The sequence below is a fragment of the Simochromis diagramma genome, unplaced genomic scaffold (genome assembly GCF_900408965.1).
Source record: "Simochromis diagramma unplaced genomic scaffold, fSimDia1.1 OVJJ01000205.1, whole genome shotgun sequence".
In the NCBI taxonomy this organism is placed as follows: Eukaryota; Metazoa; Chordata; class Actinopteri; order Cichliformes; family Cichlidae; genus Simochromis; species Simochromis diagramma.
This window is the reverse complement of record NW_024386782.1, coordinates 16999178-17011663: the sequence shown is the minus strand read 5'-3', so window position 1 is coordinate 17011663 and position 12486 is coordinate 16999178. Positions and strand designations below refer to the sequence as shown.

Below are 12486 nucleotides of genomic sequence, written 5' to 3'. Positions count from 1 at the left end.
TTTCTCCTACATGTGGGATTAACTAGGCGCGTGTCCCACTGAGACAGTCCCACACCTCTGCCAGAGAAGCTCAGATTAATGTGAGAACTCTGATTACACACATGCAGGAAGACCAACGTCATCTGTGTTGTGCTTTGCGTCATTCAGTTTCAACAAACAACATATTTTAACTACAGCTATCTAATCCCACAGTGTGAAACCAATCAAGAACCTTCAGTAAATATGCAGTACAGTGGAAATGAAAAGGTTAAAAGAAAAAGAGCATCATGTTAAAATCTACCAGTGAAGTTATTTTTCTAAAATATTGACATGTAGAGTGAAAAAAGGACTCATATACATATATAAAATACTCAGTGCAATAAAAAAAAAAGAGAAAACTACTGAAACATCACCTTGGAGCTGAGAGGTGTGCTCTGTTGACAACTTCCTCACTGAAGTCAAAATGTCCAGCTCTGCACCTAGGAGACCTTCGAAACATTTTTCTCCCTCTTCAAGGTCCACATCGAGCAACATAAAACAGTGACACTGTCTGCTCACTCATACATACACACACACTTTTGCAGCCTCCCCTTTCTGTCCAGTAGCAGCCCACGTGCTGGAATAACGTAGGCTTGGCAGATGCTAACATGCAGATCTGGGCTGAAGCGCAGGAAAAACGCACCAGCTTTATCCCTCTGTATTAAAACACAGCGCCGACAAGACTTTACAGTGGGACGTCGCGATTAAGTTGAAAATCCAGATCCTCATTTATTTGCCAACTTTGGAGATTATAGTTAATGTGCATTTAATGTACACTGTATATATTTCCCCAGATGAGAAAAAAAAACATCTGTGTGTTAAGAGACAGTACAGTGACTGTGTGGTGTAAAATAAAGAGGAGAACTAGCAGGAGGTTTCTGATGCCGTGATGTGTTATTAACCCTCTCAGGCTCAAATTAAGTTTTTGTTGCTAATGCACAAAAGAATACCTGCAGTGGTACTTCTGAGTAAAAAAAACTCATAAAATATGTATGTGGGGTAATCAGGTTGTTAGCTTTTAACTGTTGCAAATCTGCAACACCTGCCTTGAGAAGGTTAAAGCTGCAATATGGCTAACACTATTACTGTGCTCTTCTTCTGATAGCAGACAATGTATTATTAGAAATTCTCTGGAACTTAGCTACTATTTATAAAACTCAATGTCCATAGCAGTAGTTGATTTCTGTGATTAGGCTGAAGGTCTGTTGACTTGGTTGACATGTGGAAGACTGAGGAGAACCAGAGCTTAAGTAAAAGCCTTCCACATACAGTACAGTGGGGCAAAAAAGTATTTAGTCAGCCACCGATTGTGCAAGTTCCCCCACTTAAAATGATGACAGAGGTCAGTAATTTGCACCAGAGGTACACTTCAACTGTGAGAGACAGAATGTGAAAAAAAAATCCATGAATTCACATGGTAGGATTTGTAAAGAATTTATTCGTAAATTAGGGTGGAAAATAAGTATTTGGTCACCTCAAACAAGGAAAATCTCTGGCTCTCACAGACCTGTAACGTCTCCTGTAAGAAGCTTTTCTGTCCCCCACTCGTTACCTGTATGAATGGCACCTGTTTGAACTCATCATCTGTATAAAAGACACCTGTCCACAGCCTCAAACAGTCAGACTCCAAACTCCGCCATGGCCAAGACCAAAGAGCTTTCGAAGGACACCAGGAAAAGTATTGTAGACCTGCACCAGACTGGGAAGAGTGAATCTACAATAGGCAAGCAGCTTGGTGTGAAAAAATCAACTGTGGGAGCAATCATCAGAAAATGGAAGACATACAAGACCACTGATAATCTCCCTCGATCTGGGGCTCCACGCAAGATCTCATCCCGTGGGGTCAAAATGATCGTGAGAACGGTGAGCAAAGATCCCAGAACCACACGGGGGGACCTGGTGAATGACCTGCAGAGAGCTGGGACCAAAGTAACAAAGGTCACCATCAGTAACACACTACAACGGCAGGGAATCAAATCCCGCAGTGCCAGACGTGTTCCGCTGCTGAAGCCAGTGCATGTCCAGGCCCGTCTGAAGTTTGCCAGAGAGCACATGGATGATACAGCAGAGGATTGGGAGAATGTCATGTGTAGGGATGGGTATCGTTTAGGTTTTATCCGATACCGGTGCCAAATCGGTACTTTTGAAACGGTGCCGGTGCTCAAACGGTACTCAAACCGGTGCTTAAAGAATGGAGAACACAAAATTGGTCCAAAAACCTCTCATGTTCAGCTGGGTTTTTTTGTAAAAAGATAACAATGTGTGCCTTTTCTGCAGCTATGTGGCATATATGGCATCACTCTTGGCTGGAAGCAGTGCTTAAACAATGGAAAAAAACACAAACTTTGTCCAAAACCTCTCATGTTTAACTGTTTTCCACTTCTTCTTTGGTCATTTTAGCCTTTTTGGCCAGGGTGAAGGGAGTATCTGCCATCAAACAAGAAGACAGCTGCATGTAGCTATGATGATGTTTGCTAGTTCACCTTACATGCATTAATGTAATAACGTGGTTAGCCTACTCAACGTAAATTACACACGAACAACATGAAGCTACTCATGCAGAGAAGAACGGCTGCTGCTGCCATCATCATCTGTCATCATTTCTGCTACACTGACAGGGCTAGGGGCCAGGACTCTATTCTTCGGGTTTTTGGGGGATGTTGCTCCGGGTCCGATAACTGGCAACCCACCCGACGTGCACGGTGTGAGGTCTCGCAGCAAGCTATCAAATACGGCGCATTTCTGGGCTTTTAAAAAAACGCTATGCGTCGCCAGCTGTTTAATCGGATTCTTGGTGTTACCTCCTTTGACAGTATCACAGTATCAGCTTAAAGCACTTGTTGCAGGCTGCTGAGTTTGCATATTTTGCTGTGAAGTACAGCCAGACTTTTGACCGCTTCGCCTTGGACATTTTTAATCTGTAGCTCTGCTCTAACAGAACGTACGTACCTGGCCCCGCCTACTATCCTCGGAAACGTAAAATGATTGGCTAGAAGTGTATCACAGCTCAGGAAAAAAAAGCACCGAAATAAAGCACCGAAATGTGCGCTGCTTTTCGGTCTGGTTACTACCGTTTATGTCAGAACGCACCGGACACCGGTACCCATCCCTAGTCATGTGGTCAGATGAAACCAAAGTAGAACTTTTTGGTATAAACTCAACTCGTCGTGTTTGGAGGAAGAAGAATACTGAGTTGCATCCCAAGAACACCATACCTACTGTGAAGCATGGGGGTGGAAACATCATGCTATGGGGCTGTTTTTCTGCCAAGGGGACAGGACGACTGATCCGTGTTAAGGACAGAATGAATGGGGCCATGTATCGTGAGATTTTGAGCCAAAACCTCCTTCCATCAGTGAGAACTTTGAAGATGAAACGAGGCTGGGTCTTCCAACATGACAATGATCCAAAACACACCGCCCGGGCAACAAAGGAGTGGCTCCGTAAGAAGCATTTGAAAGTCCTGGAGTGGCCTAGCCAGTCTCCAGACCTCAACCCCATAGAAAATCTGTGGCGGGAGTTGAAAGTCCGTGTTGCTCGGCGACAGCCCCAAAACATCACTGCTCTCGAGAAGATCTGCGTGGAGGAATGGGCCAAAATACCAGCTACTGTGTGTGCAAACCTGGTAAAGACCTATAGTAAACGTTTGACCTCTGTTATTGCCAACAAAGGTTATGTTACAAAGTATTGAGTTGTATTTTTGTTATTGACCAAATACTTATTTTCCACCCTGATTTACGAATAAATTCTTTACAAATCCTACCATGTGGATTCATGGATTTTTTTTTCACATTCTGTCTCTCACAGTTGAAGTGTACCTCTGGTGCAAATTACTGACCTCTGTCATCATTTTAGGTGGGGGAACTTGCACAATCGGTGGCTGACTAAATACTTTTTTGCCCCACTGTATATACAGCGGGGTCACAGTTCCACATAGGCCTGGAAATCGTCAGGAAATCTGATGCTTGGATTAACATTTAAAACCACCAGAGATTATGAGGGGTACAATGAATTTTACAGACTACTAATCAAATCAAAGATAATTTATGATCTGACCACAATGTCAGATTTTAACTTGCATGTCACTGCCTGGTACAGCAAAACATTGCTCACTAAGCAGCCTTGTGGTAGTGGGACTTGGATCATAAGTAGGTGAAAGTGTCAAATTACTTTTCTAGTTGCATGATAACCAGATGTATCTAAAGAACAACCAGACAGGTCAGAAGTAGTCACGCTATCAGCACATTGATATGTTTTTTCACTTAGACATGAAAGTTACAAATTAATTTGATCAAAGACAGAGAGTCCCAAATAGAAAATAGGAAAAAAAAAGTACTGTCAAAAAATGGCCTGACGCTAAATGGCTTCTCAGGAGAAAAAACAAGGCTAAACTCTTTGGACTGGATAAAACCATTACCAATGTTTCACAACTGACGATTGAGGAAAAAAAAATCCTGTTTCCTGATGAATTCAAGTTTGTGGCATTAACAGAAGGATTTATTTAAGAAGGGAAACAAAGGAGAGAATCGTGCCGTAGTCTATAAAAACAACATGGGCTAGCCACACACATTAATGTAAGTACATCCCAGAGGAGAAAGTCCCAGCACGCTGCTTTGCTCAGCGTGTACTTTTAAAAATATTTTAAGAACTAAAACATTTGTGATGAAATCACGCCCCAAGGGTGAATTTCATCATCTGAGTATTTCAACACTCTGTACGTACAGCACAGGGATGTCTGCCAATCGCTTTTGGTCCTGGAATCACAAATGGCTTTCCAGAGGTGTCTCACACTTTTATCGTAATAAAGCGTTTGCTGTGTGTTTTATTGCAAGCTCGCAGTGACAACTCCATGATATTGGGCTATATAAATAAACTTTACCTTATGTAAGGTATGACATAAAGGGGACTGTTTCCTGTTAATATATCTTTTTTTTTATGTGTTATTTCAGGGTCTTTTTCCAAGGCATCTTTCCACACCAATGAGTTATTTTTAAAAAATGAGTCCCCTGAGCTCTAACTCATCCTGGAGCAGGGACATTTTTGACAACCTGAAATAAACGACTTCTAAATAAGGGTCCGCCTGAGTTACTAAATAAATCCACAATCACGACTACCTGCTGTAGCTCTTCAAAAACACAATACAGCTGACAAGCAAACCCACTACTTGGGTTTCAATCCTCTATTTTATTTATTTAATTCTCTCTTTAACACCCTCAAAAGAATATCCTTACCATGCGCTGGCTACAGTGAAGCGTCTGTATCGATGAAGACGTCTGATCGTTGCCTGCTTGCCTGAGGATCTTGGTGAGAGTTTCTGGCCAGAATGACTAGAAGTAACACTGCAACAGTCTGCCTGGCCCAACCCGACCCCTTTGAATTCTATACTAGTTTCCATTAAAGAGTCCGCTTTACAACCAAGTCTGATGCCGGACAAGACTGCACTAAAATATTCACTCACAAACTCAAATAAATATGTCTGAACGTATGATTTTTTTTTATTGGTTGATATTATCCAGACAATCCCCCACTGCATTATTCATAATGCTAATCAATATGAACAGAAGCCTTATCAACAAGCTGACTGGCTACTCAAAAGCAGCTGGAAAACAAAGCAAAAAGTTATGGGGCGTCTCCAGTGTTGTGCAATAAACAGAGCAAAAGTTTCTCTGCTCCTGACCTGTAATCCAGATAAATCCAACCCATGTTTTTCAAAAGCACAAGGACATAGTATAAGCCTTATACATATGAAAGCAACAAAAAATACGGACACCAGATAAAATAGATTCAAAAGATCTCAAAAAGCGAAAGTAGTTTGGTGGGATGAATTATAATTGCTCAACGAAATAATACATACGGGAAACTGCTATTCAGCAACTTCAAGTGTGTGCATGTTCTTCCCATGTCTGTGTGGGTTTTTCTGGGGAACTCTGGCTTCCTCCCGCATTCAATAGACATGAATCTTAGTTTGACTGGTGATTCTAAATTTGCCGTAACGTGAATGTGTTGTCTGCCTCTTTGTGTTGGCACTGCGATAGACACATGAGCTGTCGAGTATGTACCCCGTCTTTCACCCAAAAAAAATTCATAAATGCCAACTTTGTTGCTTGCTTGCTTGCAAATCTAATGTTAGATCTAGATGGGAGAAAACACCGGCCTCCCGCTGTTACCCGGTACACAAGCTGTGCTGCTTTTCTCAAATTACTACATTATTACTGCAGCACAACAAAAGCACAAACGCAGAGAAGTACATGGAAAAAAGATTTGCCCAAACGTGCGCAGCATCGGTGCCGCCTTATAAAGCGTTTGAGCGTGTCAGTGTGTTTATCACAGCCTCACCTGTCAGGGTCAGCCTGTGTGATGTCAATGCGAGGCAGAGAGGCGATGGGCAGGCTCGTGGGTCTGCTATGGGTTACGGGATCTTCTTCTGGTGTTAGCGGCCTTCCCCTTTCCCTCTCCTTCTCTGCCTGTCGCCATGACAACGGAGGCAGCTGCAGATTGCCAGAAAACCGCCTGTGGACTTTGAACACCTCCACCCCGAGAGTGTTGCCTGCAGAAAACTGTCCCACAGGAGGCTCCTTATTTTCCTGACAGAAAGGAGATAATGAATGTTTAGCTTTGATACGAAATTGTCTCAGAAAAAGAAAATCAGTAAGGGAAAATGTTAAAGAAGTAAAAAATGCGCATAGCACATAACAAATACTATAAATAAGAGGATAAAATGTAAAACCATGGGGGGAAAAACGTGATTTAAAAAATAAAAATGGATGGATGAAATTAACACCTTGAAGTTTTATGCATTCACAGGCCAGTGAAACTCTACTTTACATCCATGTCCATTTGCACTTAATTCATGTGAATTCAAGCCCTAGGTTTTTTCGGTCAACTGCAAAACCTAAAGCTTCCAGCTGTGGTTGGAAATGCAAAAATAAATAAATAATAATAAATAAAAAGTGCCAGCTGATATGTCGATGAAGCTGTGCAGAGTGTAAATATTGTATGTTTAGTGCGTCTTCTTTAGCATGAAGTTTCCAGTATGGATCACAGAGTGATTCATTGAAATGATGGGTTGTAAACAAGTCAGCGTACTGAGGAAACAGAAATGGGCTGCCAGAGCTCATTCTGCATATATCAAACAATTTATGTTCACAGCATGCAAGAAGAAATTAAACACGTCAAAGATTTCATGCAGACAAGCAGCATATGAAGCACAATAACAATGAGAGTGGGAAAGGACGGGGACTGAAGAATTCCTAGAATGGGTCTGAGGCTATCGAGAAATGATTTGGTTTTTTATGTCAATGTGGCCACAGGAGGCTAGACAGACAAGAAGAGTGAGAAATACAGAAGCTGACAGCTAGTGTGAAAAGGAAAGAGCGCGAAGCTACAGTCTAACCTCCCTGTGATCCAGACGGAAAGCTTACCACTGTTTAACAACAACAACAAGGCTCTTTAACCCAGTCAGTATCTGATATCTGAGGCAAATACTCTTATGTTGCCCTGCAGTGTTATTTTCTAATGTAAACATTTCATATACACAACAGTCTTAGTATAGATTTTTTAAGAGAGCTGTGAACACGTGGAACAACTTGAAAAATGAACTTAGTGCTCTCTAGTGGACAAACCATGCAATGATTCATTCAAATAAACCTATTTCACAGACACCATTTAGAAATGAAACTGGGGTTTAAAAAGTAGTGAGGGCCAGAACTGTTTGTTTTAATGTATCACATTTAAATTACAGCACTTCTGATCCAATGACCCAAAGAAAAGGCTACACTTCTGCAGAAACCAAGTCCTAGAGTTGCAATATAATGAAAACCAGAAACTGTAATGAATTTATTCTGTACACTTTCCCCATTCTGAAATATAGAAGACGGATGCTGAAATAAAAATAACAAAATACATAATTATTCCTTTGAAATTAAAACAGCACAAAGTAAAAGTCACTTACTCGATTGCTGTGGTTCTGATTCACTACCCATGCCTAAGCCAATCAAATATCATTACACACTGATTCACCTCTCATTTTGAAAAAATAAAATAAAATAAAATAAAATGAAAAAATAAAATAAATAAATAAAATAAAATAAAATGTAGATCCAGACTTTAGTGATGTTATAGTTGGTTAAGGCCATGTATGAAACTGTAGGCAAACACAACTGTTACTAATGGCATTAATGAAGATTCTTTACATGATATCTCATTAATTACATGGTAACACTGGGAGTTTAATCTTTGTATAGTATCACATTTAAGTCAGTGTAACAAAGAGCCAAAAACACAGGATCAAAATTGGGAAGCACATTTGATGACAACAGTGAGGAATAATTATATGGTAACTTTCAAAAACATAATTATGCTTTCAATATTTGGATTAATAAAAAGTAATACGATAACATTAATATGCTAACTCGATAACAGCAATATTTCAAAAAGTAAGGAAAATTGTGTTTAATCAATTATTTCAACAAATCTGATACCGTTGGAAATCCTGTTCATTTCCCCTAAAATGTCCCACATTTGTAAGGAAAATGCATTTGTGGGTGGAGCAGCAGAGTTCAATATGTGGATGGCGCCCATGAAAAACGTGACAAATCTTCTCTGTCAAACTCGAAATGACCACTGAGAAAAACATTCCAGGTAATACGGTTATCCAGTTACAGCAGTGATTCTTCACTGGTGTATGGAAAGCACATGGTAAACTCAACTGAGTGTTCAAACGGATAGATGTTTGGACAACATATAGATATTATTTAACTGACATTGTACACAGCCAGGTGTCTGTCTAATGGGAGAAATGAGAGAAAGATTATGTCATCCCATTTCCTCTTTAATAGTAATAGCAGGAAAGTACCCTGCAAGACATAAATGAGAGATAACTGCAAAAAAGACGGGGAACAGGGAAGAAAAAGACTCCGAATGACAGAGTGAACACGAGATAGTTGAAGAAACCAATGCAGAGATGGGAGTGTGCTGCCCTTTTTTCAATTGTCAGTAAACCCACTGCTCTTCACTCCCCGGCTCGTTCAGTGCAATTTGCCTGACATATTGCTCCTGTCTTTTTAAAGATATATTCTTCCTCTCCCAGGAAAATGGGTGAAAATTAAATCTGGCAAAACATAAACTGTCCAAAAAACCAATCGAAGTTTGTTTCCATTTACTAAACCACTTGTCAAGCAGAGAACTAAATAGTCTCCTGTCAATATGTCAGTGTTATTGGGTAAATTATTTATTATTTGTTTATTGATTGCAACTGTTGTCTCGCTATGTAATTCTATTTCTCCACTGATCACTTGCCCATGACATCAGGAAGAAAGTATAAGGCCAATTCACCTTGTATATAAAGTATAAGCCAGGGGACGAAACATTAGTAAACCTGGATTTGTAATGTGTGTCAGAACATGGTCATAAAAGGAAAGGAACTAAGATGAAAGGGAAAACAACAGATCTCAAACGGAGGTAGTGTAGCTGCACAGAGTCAAACAGAGGTGGAGTGGGTGTTTTCTCCAGGAAGATGAAAGGCCTTTCTTGGCTGCAGAGCTGAAACAGCTCCAGTGTTTTGTGGGGCACTTCCAAAAAGCCTTTTTGAGAAAGGCGATCATAAATGAGACGGCTTTAGGAGTGAAGCTCCAACAGCATGGCTTTATGTAGTGACTGAATTATTAAACCTTTCAGCAAAGATGGGAAAATGACTCTTGCTTTAATTATGTAAGTACTACACAATCTAAAAGAAACGTAGGACACATCAAACACTGTCGCATAGCAAATTCATGCTTAAAGAGTTATTAATCTTCTCTGTGAAGCAAACAAAAACCTCAAGCTTGGAAATGAACAAAATTAACACACACGGTGGATAAAAAGAAATAAACAAATCTCTTTAAATAAAGTAATCTCTGTTACACTTTCAAAACTACCAAACGCCAACATGTGAGTCATTTAGGGAACACTACAGCAGCCCACTGCCACAGCCAAATTCTCACATAGTGGGAAACACTGCAGTGCACAGCTATAAAAAGCAGTGTAAGTAATTACTGAAAAAACAGAACAAGTAGAGAAAAAATATTTAAGGCACACCAACATACTATGTAGTACATCCACTGACCAGCCAGTTTATTAGGTACAGCTTACTAGTATCAGTTTGGAACCCCTTTTGTCAAAGGTGCTTTACTTCAAAGAGGTGCTGGACAACACATTACAATACTGGTACCATATGATACTGAAATCAACTTTCTTTTCCATTCAGAGCTTCAGTAGGACGCCTTCACCATGCACCGAATGTATTGAGTTACTGCCACGTAATTGGCTGATTAGATATTTGCCCTAACAAACTGTAGCAAGGGAAAGAAACAGCCGACATCATAAGGTTCAGAAAAGAGAGCTCTATTATGAAGCTATCAAAAATGTGACCACCATTACCAAAACAAATGTTTGCATTACAGTAAAAATACAAAAAAAAGTAAAAAATGTTATATATCTTGTCATGATTAACCATCATGTTACATTACACTGGATATTTCCTTCAGCTAAGAAGCAAACACAGCACAGAAATGCTTTGCATTAGGCAGGCAATAAATTTAAACAAGAAATACATTTTTGTATAGCGTAATAAATTCTAAAGGGGATAGAGGGTGATAAAGGCCAGTCACAGCAGGAAAACTTTCATCATCCAGAATTTTACTTGGCCTCTGTGCTCGTGTTGGACAGTGTCATTGTAAATGAACTGGCCTGCCTGCCCAGTCATAAACACCCCTGACACAGAGGAGAAGCAGATGGGCCTCTCTGTCAGATCCTTGTCCTTCCTCCTCTTATCCATGTTTCCATTCAGTCTATGCCCTGAATGTTTCCTAGTGTGAGCTGTACTTTAACACATTCATCCTCGGCTCGCTCTGCCTCTTGCTTCTAAAGTCACTCCTCAACTCTCAATCTCCATCTTCTTCACTTTCTCGTACACACACAAATCATGAACACATGCACAAACACACACACCATCTCCCTCTCTGCAGTGTATTCTGCCAGATAGCGGTCTGTTGTGTACAGTACAGTCATCTGTTTGTGAGTCACTGACCGCCACACAGACATACTGCAGTGTGTTTTCCTGCTAGAGCTCAATCTACCTTTATTCAGAAGGAAACACAAGGAAGACAAATATTACAAAATATATGGAAATTGCACAAATACGGAACCAGAAACCTTAAAGGTGAGGCACAGAATTTCAGATAAAAGGAAATTACATATTGCAGGCTAATGAATGCATGGACGGACTCATGATTTAGCAGATGGTTGGTGGGAAAAAAATCGGCACTTACATCACCTGGTGTTACTCCATGCGCACTCCTACTTTTCTTCATCCTGAGGGATGCGCAGCCAGACTCTCCGTCTCTGTGTCAGATCCTCCAAAAATTCAGTTCTTTCCTGCGTCCTGTGCTGTGGGCAGCTTCACCAATACGCCTGCACACGGGAAGCAGGGAGGGTGTGGGAAACAATAGCAAGTAGCAAATTCCAAAAGTTATTCTGCCTCAATCATAGTAAATCTGTCTGCATTTGATGTCAGACTTGCTTTAGCCTTGCATCAGACTTGAACAGTTTTGACCGGCTATATGGTGTACATGCAGTGAATAATTTGATACAAAGAAACAACACTGCATGAGCTGTGATACGTTGCTTTTCTCTAAGCATTTAAAAATCAGTGATTTACCAATTCCATCATTTGGATAAAAAGCATATAAAAGGTAATATAAATTAAAGGCAGTAAAAACCCTTCAGAAAACTGTAAGACACAACTGGAAAGCTTAGCATACTTTCAGTGTTAATGCTAAAGCAACAACAATCACTTTTACAAGCATTCTATCTATGCCAGCAGTGTGGCTTAGAGAGGCAATGCCATTATGTTAGCCTTAGTTAGTCATTGTGAATCAGAATGAAATACATTTATTTGTTGCCATCAAATTTTCTACAGACATTCTTGGTCTCAAGAAATAAAGCCTAGGGCCTTTTTTCGAATGGTCATAATGAAAGTGACATTCCTTACTGTAAGTGAAATATCTTTGACAACTATTGGATGGATGGACACAGAATGTGATCATGTCTTTGTTCTGATCGCTTGCTGATCACATATTCTGTATCATGTGCCCCTCTTAGTCTTGTCCTTCTTAAAACCGCACACAAGCCTCTTAAATATTAAGTGTTTAAACAAGCACTACTGTAAAAAAAGGGTTTGTTAAAAAAAAGAACCACGGTTTGTTTTTTATAGTATGCTAAGAATTACTCATTAGTTAGGGGTGTGATACATACAGTTGTGCCTGAAGGCTTTTTAGTGAGATGCTGCTCACTGCAGAGCCCAGGACTCTTTGTCGCAAAGTCTTTCACGCACAAGCTGATATAGTGAAACGGTATATTTTCCAAATCAACACACAGGATTTGAACCCCAGTTTGTTGGGTGAAGGCACTGATTAAGCCATTCATTTCCCA

At 40.2% G+C, this 12486-nt stretch overlaps 1 protein-coding gene across 3 annotated transcripts in view; it reads right to left on the bottom strand.

Moving 5' to 3' along the window:
* The window catches only part of LOC120727833 (cAMP-specific 3',5'-cyclic phosphodiesterase 4B-like), a 47785-nt gene that overhangs the window by 25723 nt on the left and 9576 nt on the right, over positions 1-12486 (bottom strand). Inside the window, exons 3-4 of one of the 3 annotated variants that reach the window (XM_040022378.1) lie at positions 11325-11466; positions 6355-6602 (exon numbers count right to left, since the gene is read on the bottom strand). In XM_040022378.1, the coding sequence (XP_039878312.1) occupies positions 6355-6602; positions 11325-11366 (290 nt within the window). In that variant the 5' untranslated portion in view covers positions 11367-11466. Of the gene's footprint in view, positions 1-392; positions 1292-5249; positions 6603-11324; positions 11467-12486 lie in introns of those variants that run through there. The other 2 variants (XM_040022377.1, XM_040022380.1) reach the window with 2 other exon arrangements.